The 25013-nt window shown below is 46.7% G+C and overlaps 1 protein-coding gene across 10 annotated transcripts in view; it reads right to left on the reverse strand.

The window, feature by feature from the left end:
* Positions 1–25013, reverse strand: part of TANC2 (tetratricopeptide repeat, ankyrin repeat and coiled-coil containing 2) — a 255682-nt gene that overhangs the window by 51970 nt on the left and 178699 nt on the right. For all 10 annotated transcript variants that reach the window (XM_014956534.1, XM_014956530.1, XM_014956533.1 and 7 more), the window contains 4 exons: positions 22235–22516; positions 17160–17293; positions 4968–5199; positions 953–1119 (listed from right to left, as the gene is read on the reverse strand). In XM_014956534.1, the coding sequence (XP_014812020.1) occupies positions 953–1119; positions 4968–5199; positions 17160–17293; positions 22235–22516 (815 nt within the window). The remainder of the gene's footprint in view (positions 1–952; positions 1120–4967; positions 5200–17159; positions 17294–22234; positions 22517–25013) is intronic.

Consider the following 25013-nt stretch of genomic DNA (forward strand, 5'->3'; position numbering starts at 1 on the left):
GCAAATCTCAATAAAAACTGCTTAATGGAGCTCGGTAAAAACGCATAGCGCAGCACTGCAATCATGAAAAACATGGCTAATAATGACCAAATGAGAAATGCAAAGCTGCAGAGAAGCCTTTGTGGCCGGAGCAGCTGGTCCAGCCGAAGCGCGGCTCTGAGCTGGCTCCCAAAAAGCCTCTCGTCCCTCTGATGTGGGGCTCCTCTGGGCTCCTGGCTCAGTGTGAAGGATCCCCACAAGTGATGCTACAGATCAGCAAGCTCTACTGTCAAAAGAGCAGATCTGCCCTAACTGGGTCGCTGTGTTTGCTTCCCAGCTCACCCTGTTCAGATTAGCCAAGGCTCTAAGGTCAGCTTAATCCTTATGCCAAGAGAGTGGTGACGAGTAGCTAAAGACAGGCTGAAGGTAAAAACCTGCAAACTGCAATAAAACTACTTCAAAATAACCCAAACCACGTTCAGCTTAGAGCTTCAGCCCCTGCTCAAGGTATTCTTCATCGAGTTGAATGATGTCCTGGCCTGACATCGACTCCTCCAGACGGAAAGAATCACACCCTCACGCTCAGGTCACGCAGAAGGGGTAGGAAGATGTGGATTCCTTCGCCCCTCCAGATGGAGGAGAGGATGTTCTGGGGCAGCACAGGCTGGCAGACACCAGGTCCCACCCTCCCAACACTCTCGGTGATTAAGTAGCCCGTTGGCACGTGAGTTGTCTCTCTTAGATGAACTAAACTATTTGCTGATGAACATTTATTGACGTGAGCAAGTGATGCTGGATTAGATTCAAATGGAATCTACACAAACCTACACATGGAATAGACACAAATGGAAATCCAAGTACAAAGAAGCCAAAAGGATAACCTGAAATAAAGGGTCCTAAGCGAATGCAGATCCCCATTAAGATCCTACCAAAGCCCACCACGACAACGACACAGTTCTTGGTCCCACCATACCTGTAGGCTTGTCCTGACTGTCACGACCAGCTTCAGCCAGGAAGGGAATTTTCCAATCATTTTGCTCAGGAATGATACTATAGTGTCTCCATAATCGGGCTTGTGAAATTCAGCCTCGTTTAAACCATCGATTAATATAATGAAATCTTCATCGGGGATCTTCCTCTCTGAGAGAAAGAAAAAAAGAAAAAGCAATTTTTATAAAATGCTTATTTTAGTTACGACACAGACACACTCAACTCTGATATCCCACCAGTAAAACAGCTAGTCTTCTTATTAGAAATTACCTCTTCCACAAAGTCCAGTGTTACTTGAATTTTGAAATTGAAATTGAAAATTTGAATCAGTATCTTTCTAATAATACACACTTTATTAGTGGTTCTTTATAGTTTTGGTGTTAAATTCTCACCCCGATGTCAGCCTGTCTTAATTTTTGCAACTGCTAAATGAAGCTTCACCAAGAAATCTGCCTCCCCAGCACCTCTTCAGCACAGGCTTCTGCTCAACTGAGGTCTGGGCAAGTGTTCTGAGACAGAAGGGAACCTGATTCCCAGGAAGAAATGGTTTGAGGAGTGAATCAGCAGCTGGGGGCTGGTCATTTGACATCCTGGGGGGGTCCAACCTCTGCTCAGCAGGGATGGCTCAAACCCACTCTGAGCTCCCAGTTCCATAAACCAGTTTGATCACCAGACTGTGGCCAAACCTCTTTTATAAACCAGTCAGGAGGGAATAAAAAAGATCCTACAAAAAGTAAATCAGGGACTTTTTAAACAGGGTTTTTTTGCTGCTGGTGAACCCAGCGACCAAGCTGATGGAGACAATGAAGTCAGTGTTTCTATGTCAGATGCTGAGAGCTGAGGAGAGTTTTATAACTGATGATGTAGATTCTTTTAGACTTGCATCTTAAGCTCAAGAGGTATCTTCTCAAAGGAAATCTTGCCAAATAAACTCAAAAACTGGTGGGAAACAAGAGTCTCTTGTTGGCATATGCAACTAATACGTACTACAGGGTCTGGTCTGTATAAAGTTTCCTCTCCTCTATAAAGTACTACGAAGAAATCCTGCTATCAAACAGCTCTGTATTCCCAACAGCAGGTCAGATTTTCCCTTTGACTTTAAATTGCATCAGGAAATTTTCTATAAAACCCAGCACAAAATGTTCATGGGTGACTCCAGCAGTCTCTGTGGTGTTCTGAGGAGAGCAGAAATGTCTAAACACCTTGTGTTCGGTACTGCCGAGCATCAAAACCCTACCTTGCCCTTGCCTTGTCTCAGCAAGTCGCATTTATTTCCTAACATACTATTAATATCCATATGAAGAAGGCATATTTTGCACTAAAATTACCACAGCTCCCTTTTCAGTTAACTCCTCAGTAAGCTCATTTGGTAGCACCAGCAGTCTCTGTGGTGTTCTGGGGAGAAGAGAAATGTGTAAACACCTTGTGCTCGGTACTGCCGAGCATCAAAACCCCACCTTGCCCTTGCCTTGTCTCAGCAAGTCGCATTTATTTCCTAACATACTATTAATATCCATATGAAGAAGGCATATTTTGCACTAAAATTACCACAGCTCCCTTTTCAGTTAACTCCTCAGTAAGCTCATTTGGTACACTAGAAAAGACACTTTATGACTCTCTGAAACCTTGGAGTGAATATAGTGCCTGAGTTTTATACCCACATCTCATGTTTCTTATAAAGAGGAGAAAACGGGGAGTAGAGGAAGAATCAGAACTTTGTTCTCTCATATATTATTTAGATTCCTTGAGATTAAAAAAAATATATATATATTTGAGAAACACGAATCTAACTTTCTCAGTGACATTCACCATTAATGGTCGTGCAATAATTTTGTCCCAGTAGCATTAAAGCTTCAACAGCACCTTGTAAAAGACCTGCTGATATATTTACAGAGTCTTAAATGTTACATATTTTAAAACCAATTTCCAGACACTGTTCACTTTGTTACAAAACTCTTGGTGCAAATTAGCTTGCCAGCTCTCTCCATCAGCGAGGATGGGAGTCCCAATCACTGGCTCCACTGGAGCTGTGTTGAGTGCAGAACCCAAGAGGAAAAAAAAAAATAAGCTTTTATATAAGATTTTTCCACCCCTCAGAACTTAGGACCACATGGGGGTCAACCTGCTTGGTGAGAAAAATAAGTATCCTCCAAAATGCTTTGAACTCAATGGCTGGAATACCTCCCAAGGAGTTACTGTAATAACCAGGAATTATTTTCCTTTAGAGCAGAGGTTCCTAAATATATGGGTTTTTTTCTTTTTTTGTCAGGAGTGTTGGTAGGAAGAGTAGCCATGCTACTCCTACAGTGACATTGCTCCATGCCAGGAAAATTGACTGCTGTCAAGCCCTGCCTGGTGGAACTGCATGGATTGGCCCCAGATGCTTCAGCTCCGAGTTTGGACACTGTGTTTTGAGGAACCTGATTTGATCAACGGGGCTTTGAAGCCCGGAGAAGCTGCATCTATTTCCCCTTGGCTCCTACACGGGCATCTGTAGGGGGGTAACAGGGGGGGTAGCAGGATTTTTGCGGCGCGCCGTTCTCTAACGAACCTCGTTTCGCAGGACACCGGTCCTGAACCCGGCAACGCTCGGCCAGTTTTCATGGCAACGAGCAAAGATCTTAAATTTAGCGACTGTCACAAGGAATTAGTTACATCTTGCAGAGGAAAGAAAGAAAGGGAGATGGCTAAACCCAATGCTGCGTTAGAAAAAGCTCTGAAATCCACTCTCAGTTTGAGGTTGTTGCCGGTTCCCCTAGAAGCTTTACAGAGGGTATCTTGAGGCTTTTTTGGTATCAGCTCTTTTGGTCAAAGCTTCAAATTCTCAAAAGCCCACTAAGAAACAGCAGGGAAAGGAAAAACCATTCACTCCCTACACAAATAAATCAGGACACACTGCCACAAGCAGAGCTGTGCATGGAAACTGTTGCTTGTTGTCACCTTCAAAGCTTTGAGGCCAGGTCTGGGATGGGGAAGCAAGAAAAGAGAAAGCCAAACTCATGCTGTCGTTAGTGTTTCATCTACAGCCCTGACACACAGGTTGGAGGGATGGTGAACCCCTCCCTTCCAAACACGCACCATGGCATGTTCTCAGCTTCTCCAGATCCCACGCCCTTCCATCTCTTGGTCCACATCCAGCTGAACACGAGCCATTAGCGTGCCCAGGTGGACACGTAAACCACCAGCATCCTGGCCTGTGTCAGGAACAAAGCCATTAGTGTGCCCAGGTGGACACACAGACCACCAGCATCCTGGCCTGTGTCAGGAACAGTGTGGCCAGCAAGACTGGAGCAGTGATCGTTCCCCTGTACTGGGCACTGGTGAGGCCCCACCTCAAGGGTTGTGTCCAGTTTTGGGCCCCCCACCACAAAAAAGACCTTGAGGGGCTGGAGTGGGTCCAGAGAAGGGCAACAGAGCTGGTGAGGGGTCTGGAGAACAAGTCTTATGAGGAGAGGCTGAGGGAGCTGGGGGTGTTCAGCCTGGAGAAAAGGAGGCTGAGGGGAGACCTTCTCGCTCTCCCCAACTCCCTGAAAGGAGGGTGTAGCCGGGGGGGGGTCGGTCTCTTCTCCCAAGGAACAGGCGATGGGACAAGAGGAAACGGCCTCAAGTTGCACCAGGGGAGGTTTAAGATGGATACTGGGAAAAATTTCTTCACTGAAAGGGTTATCAAGCCTTGGAAGAGGCTGCCCAGGGCAGTGGTGGAGTCACCATCCCTGGAAGGATTTAAATCCGGGCAGACGTGGTGCTGAGGGACATGGGTCAGTGGCGGTTTGGGCAGTGTTGGGTTGATGGTTGGACTTGATGACCTGAAAGGCCCCTTCCAACCCAGATGATTCTATGATTCTCTGCAGCTCTTGAGAGGCGACACAGAAGGGTTAATCTACGGCTTTGTTTAAATGCTTGGATACAACTCCCCTCTCAAACTACCAAGCAGCACCTCAAAAGTCACAATAAGAAAGGTATGGGGCAGCTCAGGGGAAGAGTAGGGAGCACCATACCTTTGTGCAGGTTCTCCAGGGGCTCCAGGACGCCCCTGCGGAAGGAGGCCATGGGGTCCTGCACGCAGGAGCGCAGGCTGAGCATGCTCTGGAGATGGGGCTCCCGCAGGAGCTGCTCCCTGTAGGCCACGAACTGGGGCGAGCGGCAGAGCAGGGCGGCCACGTTGTGCACGAACTCCGGCACCAGGCAGGTGTAGGCGTTGTCAGCCTGGCAGTAGTGATAAGCCACCACCTGGCAAAGAGAAAAAGAACGAAAATAAATAAAATTAAAAAAATATATATATATAAATAATGCGTCTTCATCAGACGCGAGACGCGCAAGTTGTTAAAAGCAGCGTTTTTTTGTTCGGTTGAGTGTGATGTCCTCTGGCAGGCCAAGTCTTCCCCAATCCCGAGTGTTAACTACTCATGACAAGAATCCGGATGAATCAGTTGGTAAAAACAGAGCCCTGATCCTGAGAAATGACCGGACCTGCCACTTGAGGAATACATGAAATGAAGCCGTCGCTGCTGACGGAGAGGGACGCCGACAGTGAGTGACGGGTCTGAAGCCCCGCGCTGAGCGGGGAGCGAGAGGATTGTGCCCCGAGCTCCCTTGAAGGACTCGGTGTCAGTAATAGCTTGTGATTGTTTTCTAGAACTTGTTTTTTATTTGTTGTTTTCAGCTGTCAGGCTCTGCAGAAGCCGGCAGAGCGCACCGGCCGAGCACCTTACAGCGAGGCAGCCTCTGCAGGCACCAGTCAATGTGGGGAACGTCAGGCTCAGTGCACATTACTCACCCATCCCTCTCTTCATTCAGAAAATCAATTCAATTAAAAAAGAAAAAAAAAAAGGAAACCTTCCTCTTTTCCCAGATCACCTGATTTTCCCAGCTCTTCAAACTCCGCTAGAACCCACTAAATTCTGCCCACTTATTAAAATGAGCAGAGAACCAGTGATATCTCCTCAGGCCAAGCTGCCAACTTCTCCTGATTTCTTTGCGATATGAAAAAAAAAAGCCCACAAAAATCCTCAATTTTGCTTGTGAAGCCCTGGGCAGGCTGCTCCAGTTCCTCCCGCTCCCCTGCTGGCACCAGCCTCCTCGCAGCATCGCCCGGCCATTTGGTAGGAGCCTCTGCCAGGTCAAAAAAGCTTCTCTCCAGCTCCCACTCACCGGGTTTTCTTTTCAAATGTCACCGATAGTATCCAAAAATATCCCGGCGAGGCAGGTGGGATGAGTTTTGTACCAAACCCACCACCACTGCCCTGGAGCGTGGTAGCAAAAAATATAAATACTGAAAAAAAAAGCCCAATTTCTGAACTTGGAAAGGACAATAAGTGAGGACACTGCGCACACGAGGTTGCTGGGGCCTCTCTGGAGGCCAGCTGGGCTCAGATGAAAGGTGGCCTGTGGCTACTGGCCGTGATGAAGGCTTTCTGGCCAGCCCTCGTGGGGTGGAGTGTCCAGGCTCCGAGCTCTGCACCGAGCAGGATGGTACCCAGGAGTGAAAACATCAGGCTGTGGGGTCCTCACACGCTGCTGGCTCAGTGCTGGCTTTTCATTTTAAATAGAAATATATGAAATAACCAAGGGGGTATAACACAGTGATTCCTTCCGCAGTCGGAACGAGATGCGATGCGTGCAGTGAAGGGTGACAAAGCTGGTGAGGGGTCTGGAGAATAAGTCTTATGAGGAGAGGCTGAGGGAACTGGGGTTATTCAGCCTGGAGAAGAGGAGGCTGAGGGGAGACCTTATTGCTCTCTCCAACTCCCTGAAAAAGGACAATAAGTGAGGACACTGCGCACACGAGGTTGCTGGGGCCTCTCTGGAGGCCAGCTGGGCTCAGATGAAAGGTGGCCTGGGGCTACTGGCCGTGATGAAGGCTTTCTGGCCAGCCCTCGTGGGGTGGAGTGTCCAGGCTCCGAGCTCTGCACCGAGCAGGATGGTACCCAGGAGTGAAAACATCAGGCTGTGGGGTCCTCACACGCTGCTGGCTCAGTGCTGGCTTTTCATTTGAAATAGAAATATATGAAATAACTGATGGGGTATAACACAATGATTCCTTCCACAGTCAGAACGAGGTGCGATGCGTGCAGTGATGACAAAGCCAGGCTGTTCTTTCAAGCACCAAGCCCTAATACACGTGTTTAAGCTTTAATGGATACCTCCAAATTCCTAACAGAATTTTTTCCTCCCGGCCAGCCAAAATATAAAGTATTCCCTTCGAGAACAGCACCGAGTAAAGCAATAATAAAGGCAGTGATTTCTTTTCAACAATCCTATTTATGTGGGGATTATAACTTGTGGATTCCACAGTATAAAGTTCTTAAGCAGCCATCCCTTGATATCAGGTTCCCGGCAACAGAAACCAAATCGGGGTACGTAGAGCTCTTGTTTCCTACACACCAGGCGTGTAGGAAGTCTCCTTTTTACGAGAGGCCAATTAACTTCTTCCAGGAATCTAAAGAGCCACGTCATGGAAAAGGGGACACACCAATACCCATCAAGGGAATGGTCGCTGTTGGGCATTGGGCCACACATAGTTAACAACTCAATTAATTGAAGATATTGGGCCATACATAGTTACAACTCCATTAACTTAAGCCCCTTCATGGACATTCTTGATCCCTGTGCTGGATTTACTGGTATTATTGACAAAACCTTCAACAGCAGAATAAATGCAATGTTTCATAGGTGGATTTGAAGCAAAACCAGTAAGCAATGAAAGGTTTGGAAAAGCAAGCAAAGGAAATGCATTATGATGTTCTCAGCAATGCAAGTGCTCCAAAATTTCATTTTGATGATATTTATTCTCCGTGACATTTTCTCTATCTTTAAATCAAAGAGAGACTGCCAAAAGCCAGTGCTGCAAGCGGAGCCTGGTGCTGGAAATCAGGCTCCTCGCTCACACAACCAGAGCGGGGTGGGAAACAGATTTCTCACCCTGTAAAACTTTTCAAGGTTTCAAAGAATTTCCCTCTTCCACCCTTGGGAATGAGACCAAGGTTAATGAGAAAAGTGAATGGAAGAGACTTCAGGACAACCAACGAGTTGGTGTTGACAGGGCTCATCCCCTAACAGGTCCAAACCCAGCCCTTTCTCCCTCGTATTAGGTGAAAGCAATTAATACCCAGCCACTAATGCTCTGGGGAAGGTTTCTTTCCAATTATTTCACTTTATTAATTGCTCAAGGATGCAGCAAGAGGGATGGATTGGTATCTCCACTGCTTAGGATTCTCTTCTAAGGTATGGGATACCATGTCCAGACCTTGCTCTGCATCTGACATGACCACTCCGTACATTACTTGTAATTCTGGGGTGTTTATTAGTCTCTCCTCTTGCTCAGCTGGAGAAGCCAAGAAGTACATCCAAGAAAATAAATTAAAAAAAAAAAAAGCAAGAACTTGTATAGGCTGGAAATGAACCTTTCAGAAAAAGGCATGCTCTCAATAAAAGCTTCACTTTCCATAAATCGAACTACTTTTCTTTAAAGAACTGCATGAAAAAGTTACGACCAGCTCTCACCATAAACCAAATCCTTGAATTAAACATTTAATTTTATCTTGAAACTGTGTTACAATGAACGAAATCACCAGGGAACAGCATGCTCTTCCAAAGGCATGGGCCTGCCTGGATGTTGTCACCAGCAAACATTTATTTTTGTCTGATACGATGCAAGGCATAATTTTTCTAATCATAGTTTCAATTTGAACTTTGTCATCACATCGCACTAAACGCTATAAACACTGAAATGGACTTCCAAAACTTTTTAACCTTTATTTCAGCTATCAGCTTTGTTAAATGGTGTTTACAAAGTTGGGAGCTGAAAAATTCCTTGCTCTAAAGTTCGATAAAGTTTAAACCACTGGACTGCAAACATAAGTAATACGCTGCCTATACCCTTGAGTAAGCAACTTTAACTCAAGAGAAACGGATTGCAACAACGGATGGAAAAAGTAACACCAAGAGAACTGTTCAAAATACCCGTTTGTGTCATTTTTGTAAGGGCTGAGGATGCAGTTTCGACAAGTCGAGTGACTTCATGCTGCGAAACCAAGGCATTGTGTTGTTTATATTAAATACCAAATGCCAGAAGTTACAAACTTGTATAATTTCCTTTCCTGCTTGAAAAGGAGCTTCAAAATAATTCACACTTCCACGATGCATATTTTACTTCCAGTGATCACCTCCTCTCCTGAGCTGATTTGGAGAGTCTAGCTGGCTACACACCAAACAAGTACATTTATCGTGAGATTCTTAGTAGCCAATTTTTTTAAACATTAATTATGGGTTCTAGGGCTTGAGAAACACTAGATGTGCAGAGCACTGGCTCCAACAGACCATGGCCAACGTTCAACATGACCCCATTCTCTCCTGAGGTATGGTCAAGGAGCCCCAAAACTCTCATTTACTCAGAAATGACACAAACTTCATCTTCTTAACTGCTAGAGCAGAATCATGAAAGATGTTACTCATACTCTCTTTAGGTGTTCAATCTAGTAGGTCTTCTGGAATCTCTTCTCCCAACGCTTCCAACACCAGCCAACGCTCTCTCCTTTCTGCTACAACCGCTTCCCACTTCTCCCTTCATCCAGCCTCACGTAACCTTCACCTTCCTACCACCCCTTCTGCTGCCCTTCCCTGGGCTTCACTCCTTCTCCTGCCCCTTTCTGGGATGCAGGACTCGGCAACAGTGCTCCATCCTGACACGTAGAGTCCATAACTCCTTCCTGCAGCTCTCCTCCCCGTAGCACAGTGCTTTGCTAAACCACAGCCATGGAAACCACGCTCCAGATCTCCAAGGTCAAGCTACTGATTCCACCTGGCTTGGGCCCAGCTGAGCAGAATTCCATGAAATGAGAAAAAAGAAAGGGGAGATTTCCTCACGGAGGTCAGGACCTAGGAAAAGAGCTGCTGGAAGAAAAATGCAGACACGTGTGCGTTAAAAGCAAACCAGCTATTCCAAGGATAACGGAAAATCCCAGAGGAAGAGGAGGTGAAAGCAGCAGGAGGAAGAGGCCACAGAGGGCACAGAGAGCAGAAAAAAAACTGAGGCACAAAAGAGATTGTGTACAAAGGGAGAGGAGAGACTGAACTGTGAAGGGAGGAAAAGAAGAGAGAGAAAAGGGGGAGAAAATGACACGTCAGGAGAGGCAGGAGATAAGGGTAATATGAGAAAGGCTGGAAGGACAGTGTGAACATCAAAGGAGAAAGAGGGGCTGAAGATGGCTCAAGGGAAATAAGTTATTTTTACTTAATAGGACAGGCCAATTTTAAGCAGTTCTCTGGCACTACTTGTGAAATAGAATATCCTCCATTTCAGAAGCATTCCTTTGACGTCGTGCTTCTGGTGTGATTTGTCTCACCTTCCTTCTGGAAGCCTGTTGTGGAAGGAGGCCATCCTGCCAAACCCTCCTAAAAGGACCAACCTCACCGATCCCTGAGCTCACAGCATCACCCCAGTTCCTCCACTGCTCTTCAAGAGCTTCAACCTCGTATTTTAACCGTATTTCAGCGCCTAATAAGATTTATCTTTTTTTGACCAATACAAAACAGCTTCAGATAATACCAGTGCGATGCTCTTCCCTGCCAAAATGCCAGTTCCCAGGCATAATGCTGCTTGTAATAATGTAAATGGAAATTAGTGCTGCTTAGTACTTCATCCATAGCCCATGACTGTGCATGGACGTGGTGACCCACTTTATTGGGAACGTTTATTACTTCTCCATAGCCAAGTACGCCAGCAAATGCCCTCTGAAACTCATTAGTGTCGCAGGGGTAACGAATCCCTCCACCTCTGCCTAAGGTAGGAGTTCTCCCTTTCTTTTCAGATGCCTGCAGCATCCATAACCACACTCCAGCTTCTGCCTTGGAGGATGGGGAGGGGAGAGGGAGAGGAGAGGGAGAGGAGGAGGAGAGGCAGCACGAGGAAACTGCAATCTGTGCCGTCAGCGTGCGGCGGAGCGGCGCCGGTGGTGCGCTGCCCACTGTGCTTGAGAAGGAAATCAAAAAAGGAGAGGAGAGGAGAGGAGAGGAGAGGAGAGGAGAGGAGAGGAGCCTCCGATGCCACCAACTGTGCTCAGCATCAACCGAGTGCGCTAATGCGATGGACGCACAGCTCCTCACCAGCTGCTCTACACAGGGTAGGACCCATTAGTGCAGCAGAGCTGGCTTTCAGGTCCATTTGTTTAAGTGCTGCTACCACAAGCAACCACACAGCATCCAGAAACCCAAAGAATACAGCTGCTCAATGGGTTATTTAAAACCGTGGAGCTAATCCATTAAAAATCCTCTGCGAGTAAAGGATAAAACCTTCAGGGAAAACAGGGAAGGTGACCCTAACCAAAGGGGACATAGTTCAGGCTTCTTGCTTTGAGCTGAACTGATGTCACCTTGGGCCATCGTAGCTCTGAACGGTGCTGGTGCCCCTCGCTGAAAGGCAAAGGTCACCTCGAGCACATGTTTTTGCCTTGGTATTTTTCAACAGAGGCCAGGGTTGGTGGGAAAGCTGCTCATTTCATTTCTCTGAGGTGAAGGACCAGCTCTGGACGAGTGAGGTTGAGTCACCATCCCCGGAGCTATTTGAAAGACGTGTAAACGTGGTACCGAGGGACGTGGTGGACTTGACTGGGTTTAACGGTTGGACTCGATGATCTTAAGTGTCTTTTCCAACCCAAATGATTTTGATGATTGTAGAATTCTAAGGCCATGCTCCAGCTGAGATGCATCAGCCCGAGTTACACATTGCCCAGCAATTAATAATTTGGAGACACTGCGAGGACAGCCACGGGGTGACCTGGCGATGGTCACTCGCCTCCCCCGGCCAGAGGAAATAAAGCTGAGAAGTATTTTAATGGATAAAAGATTAAAAAGGCAGTGAAAGCAAGGCACAGCTCAGGAGAGGTGTGGAGCTCCTTTTTACAGGATCTTAGGTTTAAAAACCTCACCGCTCGTATTCACAGCTTTTTTTTTTCAGCTTCACCTTAGTCGTTCCGTGTTATCGAGCAATATGTTTACAAGCACCAAACGAGAGCAGAGGGGTTTAAGAGCCACACGAAGCTCCGTGCTCAGCTAGAGGTGGCTACAGCTCACCAGGGAGGCTGGCAAGCATCGATCACAGAGAAGGAGCCAAGTCTGGCTTGAGTCGTTGGCATTGCAGAAAAGCTGGCAGCCTGCTCGCTGTCGGAGGGCAGACCTGACAGAAATTCAGGAATCCTGCAAACCTATTTCCATAATGCGTGCATATAGATTAAAACAAAAGACTAAGCAAGCGGTTTCGCCAGAAATGCTTATGTTTTATTTGCAAGTGTCAAGAGGGGTGTTGGGATGTGAGGAGTTTTTATTCACGACTTTTTTGGAGTTTGCCAGATCCGGCACGAGGATGGCTCCTGTCCTCCTTCCCTCAGACTCCCTCTGCTCCTTCTATGGCACAAACTCCTACCGAGATGGGGGAGAGAGGAAAAGCTGCGGAGAAACCTCCCCAGCAAGGACCACTCGGAAGCCCACAGCTGAGAGCTGGGGTGTGACACGTGTCCCCACACTCCCCATGGTGACTGGTGGGACGTCCATCAGCAGCCACCCCCTCGGCTCCTCCTCAGAAGCAGGAGAAGCCCAGGAGTGAAAGGGTAAAAAAAAGGGGATGGTGCCAGCTCAGTTCCCGGCAAGAGGATTAATGTTACCTTTAAAATTAGGAAATTGATTCACAGAAATCGCTGCTAAGGAGCTATTAACATCACCATATACTTAATATTTTCCTTGCAAGAAAATGGAAGGTCAGGCATTTACTTCTTGATTTTCCTGGCACGCTTCTTTACCCCTGTCTAAATAACAGCCCTCAACACAACGCCAACCACAGCCTTGAGCGTGACCCCGGTGTGACAGCAAGGCTTTGAACTTTGCCTTTTAAAAATATTCTCCCTCAACGTATCCAAAAGGATCCCTGGGAGCAGGAACAGGACAGCCAGAGCAGCCCGGGATGCTCCAGGAAAGGCACACGAAGGCATTATGGTACTCAGAGTACTTTCTCCACTGATCTCTCACAGAATCACCCCGTTTCCACTTCCAAACTCTGAGTAAGGTGGGTTGTTGGGAAGAGAAATGACAAAACGAACAGAGCCATCTCAATTCTAAGCTCCTTTTTCTCATTCTTTCAGGAGAAACTACTGCAAACCCCAAAAAGTATCCAACCCTCCCTGCCACGAGGGGTACTCATACGGTAAAAGACTCCATTTCTGATCAAAGAGCAGGACTGGGACATGAGAAACCTCCACAGATGCCCACCGGGGTCTGGGAGGAAGGGAATTTTGCCCTTTTTTTGGATGGTTTTCTTCCCTCTAAGACCCTCTGTGGGGACTGGGACATGAGAAACCTCCATAGATGCCCACTGGGGTCTGGGAGGAAAGGGAATTTTGCCCTTTTTTTTGATGGTTTTCTTCCCTCTAAGACCCTCTGTGAGGATAACTTCAGATAACTCCTAAACCAGTTGGATGCAGTTTTCCTGGCACAGTTTTTGAGGAAAAAACCCACACCTGATACTGGTTTTCTAAATTGCCTCATTTCTAAGCGTTTTTCTTCTCTGTTAGTTTGCTGATGAACAAGGAACTAGACATCATGGATGACTTCAGACTGCTCCCTAAGAAAAAAGGAAAATAATGCTCTTTTCCAGCACGGCAAGACCGAGCAGAGCTCCTGCTGAGCAGTCTTTGGTTACTTATTTCTAAAATTAATGCTTTGTTCATCTCTGACAACAAGAGCTAAAAGCAACCCTTGCCCCCAAAGAACTTACTGCGTGAAAAACAGGCAGGAAAGTACAACCCTGAATAATCCAGAGGAGGAAAAGCAACTGTTCACCTTTCATTTCTGTCATCAAACACACACAGCTTCTGAGTTTGGGGATAAGTGACATTTTGAGAAGGAAGGGAGTGGGTGAGAGGCACGGCGTGCTTCCCACTCCCATTCTGGAGCCCGCCCCAACCAGTACTTAAACCTGTGAGCATATTATTAATCCACTTTCATAACGAGCTGCATTTCTCTAGCACAATGACCACAGCCCAACCCGAGGACAGCCTGCTCTGCTCAGAGCAAGCAGAGGTGGAACATCTGCCCACAGCTTTCTTGAGCTCCTCGCACGTGTTTCATCCATCTCCTAAAATATTCCCGACAATTGTGGTTGTCCATCACTGTCAACACTTTCTTCCCTACTTCAATTCCGACTCTAGTCTTAAAACAACTCTAAAACACAGATGTCCAAGAAATACTTCTCCAACCAGACTAACCTACGGGTCAGTCTTTCCTTCGCTCTTCTCCTGGGCTCTTTTTTCTTCAGGCAGTTGAACAGAACTATTTTAAGTAGGACATCAGCAATTATTTTTTTATTCTGCAGCTATCCATACAGAAATACGCTGCTCTTCTCTCCCTTCCTCCTGCAAAAGGACATTTCACTCTCTTCTTTTTCCCTTCTTTTCTTCTTTAGATTAGGCTCTGGAGAGCCTTTATCTTATCTGTGTGAAGGGTTTTCCAAACTATCCCCAAGAACGCCTGTTGGGGAACGCGGCATCAGACATTCAGATTAAGCAGCTAAATTATTTTAACCAACTATTTTTACTATTGTCTACCAAGACATTCGATGCACTTGCTCTGTTTGAGAGTTCAGCATCTTCAAAGCCTCTGACGACCAGCAAATTCTCATGATCTCCCAAAGCCAGTCAGCTGCGTGCGATCCAGTTTCTGGATGAGGCGATCGCTCACACAACAAAGAGCTCAAGGCTGTGATTTTAATGGCTTTTCAATTCTGTTGCCAGGTCAGTAATCCCTTTTCTCCCAGTGTCACTCAGAGACTTCAAAAACCACAGCTGGGGTGGAATAGTTGGTGTTTGTTTTATCTGGGAGGACATCATACGGCACGGCTCTCTCTAAGCAAATCAATTTATCTGCTGTTGACAGCGAGTATTCACCAGCGGTGACGCCGAGCTCTGCTCCTCAGGAGGCTGCTAGGAGTGCACCAGGCACACGACTTCCAGCTATCAATCTGACAAACATCCTCAACCATTTTATTTGCCTTTATTTCCCTTCTTTGAGGCTGGATAATCCATCAAACTTACTGTTTGGAGCGTGCCGCACAGCAGTTCTGGACAAGGCTCTGATGTAATAAAAAAGAATTGCTGTTTATGATAAAGAAGCAGCAGCAGGAACATGGAGTTAAAAAAAAAATTTTAAAAAATCAAACAAACCAAAAAAAAAACCTCCTATACTTCCAGAAAAATTTCCCTTTGTGGTAGGAAATGGAGCTCTGAATCAGGATTGATGTGCTTTATATCAGTGCACGGCTTCATCCAGGCACACTCTGCAGCACCACCTGGAAGACAACTGCTTTTCCAAACTGAGAAAAGCAAATAAGAGGAGTTAGGGATTCCTTCCGGCGTCGGATATCAAAGGACCATTATCTGCAGGGATGGCTTTGCTTTTAACAGGCAGGGAGACGAGATGCCGGTCTCCGAGGATCCCAAGGAAGCTGATGGCAAAGCTGGGAACAGCCCCAAGGTCTCGGGATGCTGAGTCAAGCGGCGGCGCCGCTGCTCTGACTCATCCTGGGGACTCTTTGCTCCACGCTGGGAAGCTCTGCAGAAGTTCCACGTGCTGTGTCAGCTCCTCGGGGAGAAGAAGAGCTTCCAAGTGCTCTAAGGTCAACTCATCACCCTTGGCATCCATCTTCTTGGGAAGGCCTGATGGTTGGAAGCCGGCGAGGGCTGTTTCTGCAATCTGCCTACATTTACAGTAGTCGAGATTGACTGGGAGATGAACAATGGGACTAAAAGATATAATCCTGCCGCTAGCGCGAGGGGTACTTCATCTTCTAACTCATTTGTTACATCCTGACAGCAAAACACAGGGTCGGCTTCCCAAAAAAATTTTGGCTAAGGAATAAGTTTAAAAACCTCTTCCCAAAGGAGTTTGCAGCCAAGGTATAACAACCTATTTTTGGCTAGAAATGTTATTTCTTGCTCTTTTCTCCAGTGATCCGAGATGTAAAAAAGCTTCGGTGCATGATCTACGCCGTGGATATGACAGAATGTTTGAAAGAGTCATATCCTTTACCTTTTCCAGGAGGAAACCGAAGCTAAAACCGAATCCATTTATCAATTACGTTTCCAGCAGGATTACTTAAGCACTCAGGGGAAGAAAATCGAGATAGATGAGGTATTTTAAGCAGAGATAGCAGACTCTACACTTTCTGGCAGCCTGTAATGCAAAGATTTGCAAGGAATACGATGACTAATGCGTCCTGAACAAAACCAGACCTGGCCGTTGCATTCCTTTCCAGAACTCCACGTGGAAGAGGAGAATATCAAGTCTTGATATTTATTCACACAGATTATCACCCGCTCCCTGCCTTGCCATCTGGGTGCAGCAGAAAAGCAGACAGGCCAAGGCAGTATCTGGCACAAAAGGCCAAGCAAAACACATCCTGGCAGTGATTTAGAACAAAGACTTTGCTTGACATTTTCCTCCCCAAAGCGGGGAGCGGGCGACAGGAAAGCATTAACTGCTCACATCCTCCCAAAAGGTGTGGGAGGAGCAAACTCCTCGGGTTTCAAAGCAACACAATGGCACCTTCCCACCAGCACAAAAGTAGGGCTAAATCGCAGCAACACAATAAAATTCAAGCTGTAAATCCCATCTCCAGTAAGTGATAGTGTTACATACAACCCACTCCTGCCGTAACAGTGATGAATTTGTGTGTGGCTCCGAAGGCTGGGATCTGTTTTGTAGACTTGTCCAAAAAAATGCCTTAAATGCACACACAGAGCTCCCAGTCTGCACCCTGCCCCACCAGACAATACCTGCTCTTTTCCCAAGGAAACAATGCTCAAACACTCGGTAGTTTTGTTTTCACAGCTGAAGAAAAATCACAATCATTCTCATAACTACGTCATCCCGTAACATTTGTGAGGCCAAAGCACGATGGCTGGGAAAGATAAACTCTCAGAGCAGGAGGTGAGTGTGTTTGATGGAATGGGAATTTTGTTTTACAGAAATGACTTTCCAAGAGTAATAAAACTTGTTCCAGAAGTTTTTCTTCTAACCTCTCCCAGCAAGCACGCATTTTCAGCCCACCAAGTGGTGTAAGGCAGGAGACCTTCCAACCAACAGGTCCCATTCAAATTGACATTTTCCCCAAGGGCCAAACAATTCCTGTGAGGAATGTGTCCTACCTGGGAAGCGAGTCTCCTCATGGCCTCCTCCTGGCGCCGGCGCATTTCGGGGGTCCCCGGGCAGCTCCCGCTGGCGATGGAGGAGTGAGCAGAGGGCGGCTGGGCCAAGGGCAGCTCTCGGTTTGCATCCACATCTGTCCAAGGAAAAGGGTGTGAATCACTATGGGACACGCACAACCAATTTTTTATTATTGGAGTGTTTTCCAGCAGGCCATGCACGGAAGTTAAAATACTTTCCATGAATGCTCTGGTTCAGATTTCAGGCAAAAAGAGAAGCTCAACGTGAGCCAACAGTGTGCACTGGCAGCCCAGAAAGCCAACCACAGCCTGGGCTGCATCAAAAAAAGTGTGGCCACCAGGTCCAGGGAGGTGATTCTGCCCCTACACTCTACTCTGGGGAGATCCCACCTGGAGCATGTGTCCAGATCTGGAGTCCTCAGCACAGGGCTGCCCCTACACTCTACTCTGGAGATCCCACCTGGAGCATGTGTCCAGCTCTGGAGTCCTCAGCACAGGAAGGACATGGACCTGTTGGAACAGGTCCAGAGAAGGCCACAAAGATCCTGTAAGGACTGATGCACCTCTCCTACAAGGGAAGGCTGAGAGAGTTGGGGGGGTTCATCCTGGGCCAAAAAGATCCTGTCAGGACTGATGCACCTCTCCTACAAGGGCAGGCTGAGAGAGTTGTGGGGGTTCAGCCTGGAGAAGAGAAGGCTCCAGGGAGACATTAGAGCCCCTTCCAGTCCCTCAAGGGGCTCCAGGAGAGATGGGGAGGGACTCTGGATCAGGGAGGGGAGCCCTAGGAGGAGGGGGAAGGGTTTGACACTGCAAGAGGGGAGATGGAGCTGAGATGTGGGGAAGAACTTGTTTGGTGTGAGGGTGGTGAGAGCCTGGCCCAGGTTGCCCAGAGAAGCTGTGGCTGCCCCATCCCTGGAGGGGTTCAAGGGCAGGTTGGAGGGGGCTTGGAGCAACGTGGTGTGGTGGGAGGTGTCCCTGCCCAGGGCAGGGGGGGCCCTGGATGGGCTTTAAGGTCCCTTCCAACCCAAACCAGTCTGTGATTCTATGAACAAGAGCCTGTGACACCGTCCAGCCAGGCCAGAGGCTCCCCAAGAAGCTTCTTTTGGAAGCAGAATTTTTGGGAAGGACCGCTAAGATAAAGTGTTGAGCTTGTCTTATTCATCTTCTCCACTGTAATTTCATTGACTTTAAAATAATCACGACAGTTGAGTGAACTGCACTCTCAAAGGGATTGCTCTGTCTTCAAGTTTGGTGCGTTTTAGCGCAGTCTCTCCTGCTCTGCAGTTCTGCCAGATCTTCCCTCATTATGAACCATCGCTGGTTCATTTGGTTCCAACTCCTCCTTCAGTGGAGACAGCCAATTTTTCTGAATTATGTACCTATTTTATCACATAAATAAATGGAGAGCCCCAGCTAACATATCCATCTGAAGCCCATTAATGTAATCAGAGGGAGAGAAGCAGGAGTAGCACCAGGATCTGGAAAAGGCTTGCAAGCAAATAATGAATTACACTGGAACCATCTCTGTGAAGTTTAACTGCTTTCTGTTGCGTTTTAGCTGTTTCTTTTGCCTGGCAAAGCAGAAATTGGCTTTACCAGTAGCTTCCTGCAACAGCCCATTCACCTGGCCTTTGCATATAACATTTTCAAACCACTCTTATTTTCACTCATAGGCGCTCCTACAGAGTATTGCTGAGTGACACTAAGACACGCAGCACTTGATGATGTCTAATTATTGATTTCTTTACTTTAGGAAGGTTTTAAAAGCACCGCTCCTCCTAAGTGGGGACAGTACTAGCAGAGGATTTCCCTGAATGGTTGCTGTGATGCATCCTTGAGCTTGACTTGAAATCCTAATGCAAACAATGACCCATTTAATGGCAAACAACAAGGGAGGACAGCTCCTGCCTACACAATTAAACCCTGAAGGTGTGAGCAGTGATGCACACTCCTGATTTTGAGCATGCAACACCACCTCCACCTGTGTTATTTTCCGAGACAGGAATTAAGAGGACGAGGCTGTTTTTATGCCAGGTTACTAATGCTGATAGCATAACTGCTGTTGCATAGTCAGGTCACCCAATTCATATTTATTATTAAACATAGATTATACTAAGCATAAGGGATCATTTTTTTTTTTTTAGCATGTGAAAAAAAAAAAAACCAAAGAAACTTGCACAGTAACTATTACCTTCTATAGCTAGACTAGGACTTGTGACCTCGTTGGGAAATAAAGCCAAATTAGTCGACTGGTTCTGAAAGTCTCCATCCCAGTAACTAACACTGAGGAGACACTCACCTTCCAACCTCATGGACAATAAACAATAGTGTGTTTGGTGTGACCAAGGATCTTCATTCTTTGTGCATGAAAGACGCAGGGCACCCTCTCATTTGAAATACCCAAGCTTTTAGTCCAGATTGCAAAAGGTGAAAAAAATACAAGCTTGTTTATTACCCACAGGTTTGTTGTTAAAAGCATCTGGCTCATTCATAGCGTTTTCCACCCAAGGAGTTCAGAGGATTTTACAGGAGGAAGTCCTTTACAGCTGGGGAAAAGGAAGGTGGAGAAATGGAATTTTTTTCCTGAAGTTCACCATAATTAAAGGCCATGCCAGAGGCAGAATGGCAGCTGTCCCCATCCCCCTGTGCCACAGGGGGATGCCACAGGTACTGCTCTTCAATCTATAGATATACCTCTGTTCACCTGTTCAAGCACAATAAGGATGTACACTAAGGATGCAAAAAACCTTAGTGGTTAGAAGTGTTAAATCAACCCAAGCAAAGTTACTTCAACTCTTCTAAAGTATAAAAACAACACCAGATTGCTGATAGGATTTTCCTGCATGGCAATTAAAGCATTTTCTCTTTTCCCATGGAAAAATGGTGTTGTAGGCAACGTTAACAAGGAGTGCAAGAAATACCCCCGGATAAATCGCGGATGTTGGTGCAAGGCTGGCATCTAAAAACATGGCTATTGACCGTGTGACTTCTCCTGGTTTTCTGTGTGTTAGATAAAGTGTACAACTAAACCCAAACCAGCCTTGAAACTTTTTTTCAGGAACATTTGGGGGTGGAGGGAGAGGGTATTTGCCGTTCTTTCCATTTGGCAGGAGCTATCTGGGGAAGGCACACCTAAAAAGAGTAACGACTATGCACGGCTCCGGTGCAAAGACACCATTAGAAAGATCAACTCAGATGGTGTGTTCTGCCCATGAGATCTGTAATTGGGAGATGACACGTAGAAATCCGGGGGAAAAAAAGAAGTGATGGAAGTACTTTGTGTTGGCAGAGACAGTTGCTGGATCTTCCCACTTCATTGCCGACAAAGAAACTTGCACAGTAACTATTACCTTCTATAGCTAGACTAGGACTTGTGACCTCGTTGGGAAATAAAGCCAAATTAGTCGACTGGTTCTGAAAGTCTCCATCCCAGTAACTAACACTGAGGAGACACTCACCTTCCAACCTCATGGACAATAAACAATAGTGTGTTTGGTGTGACCAAGGATCTTCATTCTTTGTGCATGAAAGACGCAGGGCACCCTCTCATTTGAAATACCCAAGCTTTTAGTCCAGAAACAGTTAATTACAGTAGTCTCTTTGATCTCTTGGAGCAGACTGGGGAGACGTACAGTTGGTGCACTGCAGAGCTGCAGTTAAAATATAGAAACAAGCCCTGCCTTTCACTACGCATTGTTCATTTAGCTCTGACAAGTGACACGATTCAACATGCCAGCATTCAGTGACATTTCAGATATTTCGACATGGCTACAGAGCACTGCACTCCAGTCAACAGATTTAACTGCAGTTTCACTGAGATACAGTGACCTAGATCCTCAGAGATACCTTCAGGTACCTAACCCAGTATTTTCAGTCCTGTCTTATTCGCTTACCAAGAGCTGAGTGATTTTTAAATGTTGCCATCCCCACCTGCAAACATGTCAGCACAGAGCCATGTGAGCTGGATGGGACCACAAGGGACAGAGCAATCCTGGGTGCTGAGTCTACACGGGCTTGTGACCCCCCCCTGAACATTTATACCATGATAAACTGAAATTAAAAAACATAAGGAAGGAGAACGCATTGGCATGGATCGGTAGTAATAGAATATTGGCAATTAAAATTGGAGTCTTCCCAACCAGAGAAAATCCATGATGTTTCTAAGTCAGGGAAATAAGACACACTATTTTGATGCTTCAAAAAGTAGCTTTGGAACAGAAGCAGTATAAATAGTCTGGAGAAGAGAAGGCTGAGGGAGGTTCTTATCGATGCTTATAAATACTTCAAGGGTGGGTGTCAGGAGGATGGGGCCAGGCTTTTTTCAGTGGTGCCCAGGGACAGGACAAGAGGAAATGGGCACAAACTTGGACATAAGAAGTTCCATCTAAACATGAGGAGGAACTTCTTCACCTTGAGGTTGGCAGAGCCCTGGAAGAGGCTGCCCAGAGAGGTGGTGGAGTCTCCTTCTCTGGAGACATTCAAACCCCACCTGGACACATTCCTGTGGGACCTGCTCTGGGTGGACCTGCTCTGGCAGGGGGTTGGACGAGATGATCTCCAGAGGTCCCTTCCAACCCCATGGGATTCTGTGATAACGGCGCTGCAGCCGTGTCAGGAGCTGGAGACCTGGAGACCCTCTGCACCACATGAAACAATGGAATGGCCAGGAGAAGCCACAAAGAAAAACCAGAAACAAAGAAAACCAGACAACTCCGATGGCACCCTTCAGATTTAAGGCAACAAAAGATACTTACAGCGATTTAAAAACTACAGAACAAAAAATGAAGGATAAAGGAGAGAAAAAAGCATTTCCAAATGCTTACAAGGCCCTGACTTCATGAGATTTGAGGGTTGGAGGAGATGATCTCCAGAGGTCCCTTCCAACCCCAACCATCCTGTAATTCTGTAAATATTGCAGGCAGGTGCTTCCTTTGCTTGGCAACAAAGTCCAAGCTAATTTCTTGGGCCTGAAGACGAATGGGTTCTTTTCACCCAAAACCATTATAAAATCTGGTGGAAAAGGTGACCGTTGAAGACGCGCGTGGTGCTGTACTTACGTTTCGGGGAGGCGTGGGGGCTGTCAGAAGCGATCTGTCGCATCCGTGTCCCGTGGCAGCTGAGGGCCACCAGCCTGGAGATGATGGCTGTTTTTCCAAAGCCGATGTTCCCGACGATGACGACGCCCCGGTTGACGCTGGCGTTGGAGCTCTGCAGCTGCGCGTCGATCTCGTGGAAAACCCAGTCCCGGCCAACGAAGACGGACTCGGTGGTGATGCTGGGCACCTCGAAGAGCAGCGGCTTCAGGGAGATGTCGGGAGGGCGGTACGGTGCGAAGCGGACTACGGAGAAGAAGGAGAGGGAAAGAACATAAACATCGATGCTAACAGTAAAACTACAGTTCGGAAATTGCTGTTTAATCTTCCTCAGAAATCACAGAATCACAGAATCTTAGTGGTTGGAAGGGACCTCTGAGATCATCGAGTCCAACCACAAAAAAAAAACAAAAACAAAAACAAAAAAAAAACCCCACCAAACAAATACAAACCACACCACACCAAACACCCACCAAAACCACCGCACCCACCAACTAAACCCCACACTCAACACCTCACCATAAACCAATAACCTTGGGCACTAGAGCATGCCCTGAAGAGCCATGTCTATACCTTTCTTAAATCCCTCCAGGGATGGTGACTCCACCACCACCCTGGGCAGGCTGTTCCAGTGTCTTTTCATTGCAAAAGGTGAAAAAAATACAAGCTTGTTTATTACCCACAGGTTTGTTGTTAAAAGCATCTGGCTCATTCATAGCGTTTTCCACCCAAGGAGTTCAGAGGATTTTACGGGAGGAAGTCGTTTACAGCTGGGGAAAGGGAAGCTGGAGAAATGAAATTTTTTTGCTGAAGTTCACCATAATTAAAGGCCATGCCAGAGGCAGAATGGCAGCTGTCCCCACCCCAGAAGCACAGTGCTGTACTGCTCTTCAATCTATAGATATACCTCTGTTCACCTGTTCAAGCACAATAAGGATGTACACTAAGGATGCAAAAAACCTTAGTGCTTAGAAGTGTTAAATCAACCCAAGCAAAGTTACTTCAACTCTTCTAAAGTATAAAAACAACACCAGATTGCTGATAGGATTTTCCTGCATGGCAATTAAAGCATTTTCTCTTTTCCCATGGAAAAATGGTGTTGTAGGCAACGTTAACAAGGAGTGCAAGAAATACCCCCGGATAAATCGCGGATGTTGGTGCAAGGCTGGCATCTAAAAACATGGCTATTGACCGTGTGACTTCTCCTGGTTTTCTGTGTGTTAGATAAAGTGTACAACTAAACCCAAACCAGCCTTGAAACTTTTTTTCAGGAACATTTGGGGGTGGAGGGAGAGGGTATTTGCCGTTCTTTCCATTTGGCAGGAGCTATCTGGGGAAGGCACACCTAAAAAGAGTAACGACTATGCACGGCTCCGGTGCAAAGACACCATTAGAAAGATCAACTCAGATGGTGTGTTCTGCCCATGAGATCTGTAATTGGGAGATGACACGTAGAAATCCGGGGGAAAAAAAGAAGTGATGGAAGTACTTTGTGTTGGCAGAGACAGTTGCTGGATCTTCCCACTTCATTGCCGAAATGGTTTCTTAATTAAAAACGTTCAGAAGGTGGCCAGAAAGACAGCAGGTGAGTCCCACTCCGGGGGAGGTTAGTCACACTGTGGGTTTTAGCTGCAAAACTTGAATTTTAGAACATCTTTCCTTCAAATCATGGCTCAGGGACGTAGATGGAGCTACATCCATGGGACATAATTCCAGACCTGGTACTGCAGCTCTGAACACACCTTCCACCTGCCAAACACCTACTGTGTTCACACACAACACGTGTCTAAACCCATGTGGAAAGTTCTAGAAAAGCTGAGCTGTGGATCAATGAAGTTCAACTCCATTTGTTTTGAGATCACATACACAACACGTGTATAAACCCATGTGGAAAGCTCTGGAAAATCCGAGCTGTGGATCACAGAAGTTCAACTCCATTTGTTTTGAGATCACACACTGCAAACGAAAGCAACCATACAACATCTAGGTGTCTTGATAGCACATTTTACAAGAAATTCCATGAAGCTGCAGAGGAGGAGTTCCCCGAGCAGGGCTGCAGAGGATTTAAGTAAAAAATACCTGTTGGTTTGCCCAGTGTTACCTCTTGGTGTGATCACACCCCCATCACTTGGATTAACTGCTTCCACTGGAGCCTTTTGGTTTCTTTCAAGTTTTAAAAGCCCTCAGACACTCAAAAAGCCCAACCATCACTCAGGGTGTTGTTCCTTCGCCCACTCACCCTCCGTGGGGTGTTTTAATCCCCTTGAAACCCTCCTGCTCCAGCCTGAAGCCCTCGGGGGGACAGATAAGGCTACTGAGGCTTCGTACCAAACTCACTGAAAATAGTTCATCAAATGACAACAGGGGGATGTTTCATCTACACGGGAAGAGGTTACGGCTGTGCTACAGCAAGATCAAACTGAGAGAAGGGAGATGGAGCTGAGATGTGGGGAAGAACTTTGGTGTGAGGGTGGGGAGAGCCTGGCCCAGGTTGGCCAGAGAAGCTGTGGCTGCCCCATCCCTGGAGGGGTTCAAGGGCAGGTTGGAGGGGGCTTGGAGCAACCTGGGCTGGTGGGAGGTGTCCCTGCCCAGGGCAGGGCGTGCAACTCCATGATCTTTAAGGTTCCTTCCAACTCTAACCATTCTGTGATTCCATGAAGATCTTACTGTAAATATAAACACACAGGTTTTGAAGAGCCCAAGGTGCTGTGTGGAGCTGGGTGCTTTGTGTCACTGGTCCCTG

This window comes from Calidris pugnax, unplaced genomic scaffold, assembly GCF_001431845.1.
Source record: "Calidris pugnax isolate Ruff unplaced genomic scaffold, ASM143184v1 scaffold167, whole genome shotgun sequence".
Classification (NCBI taxonomy): domain Eukaryota; kingdom Metazoa; phylum Chordata; class Aves; order Charadriiformes; family Scolopacidae; genus Calidris; species Calidris pugnax.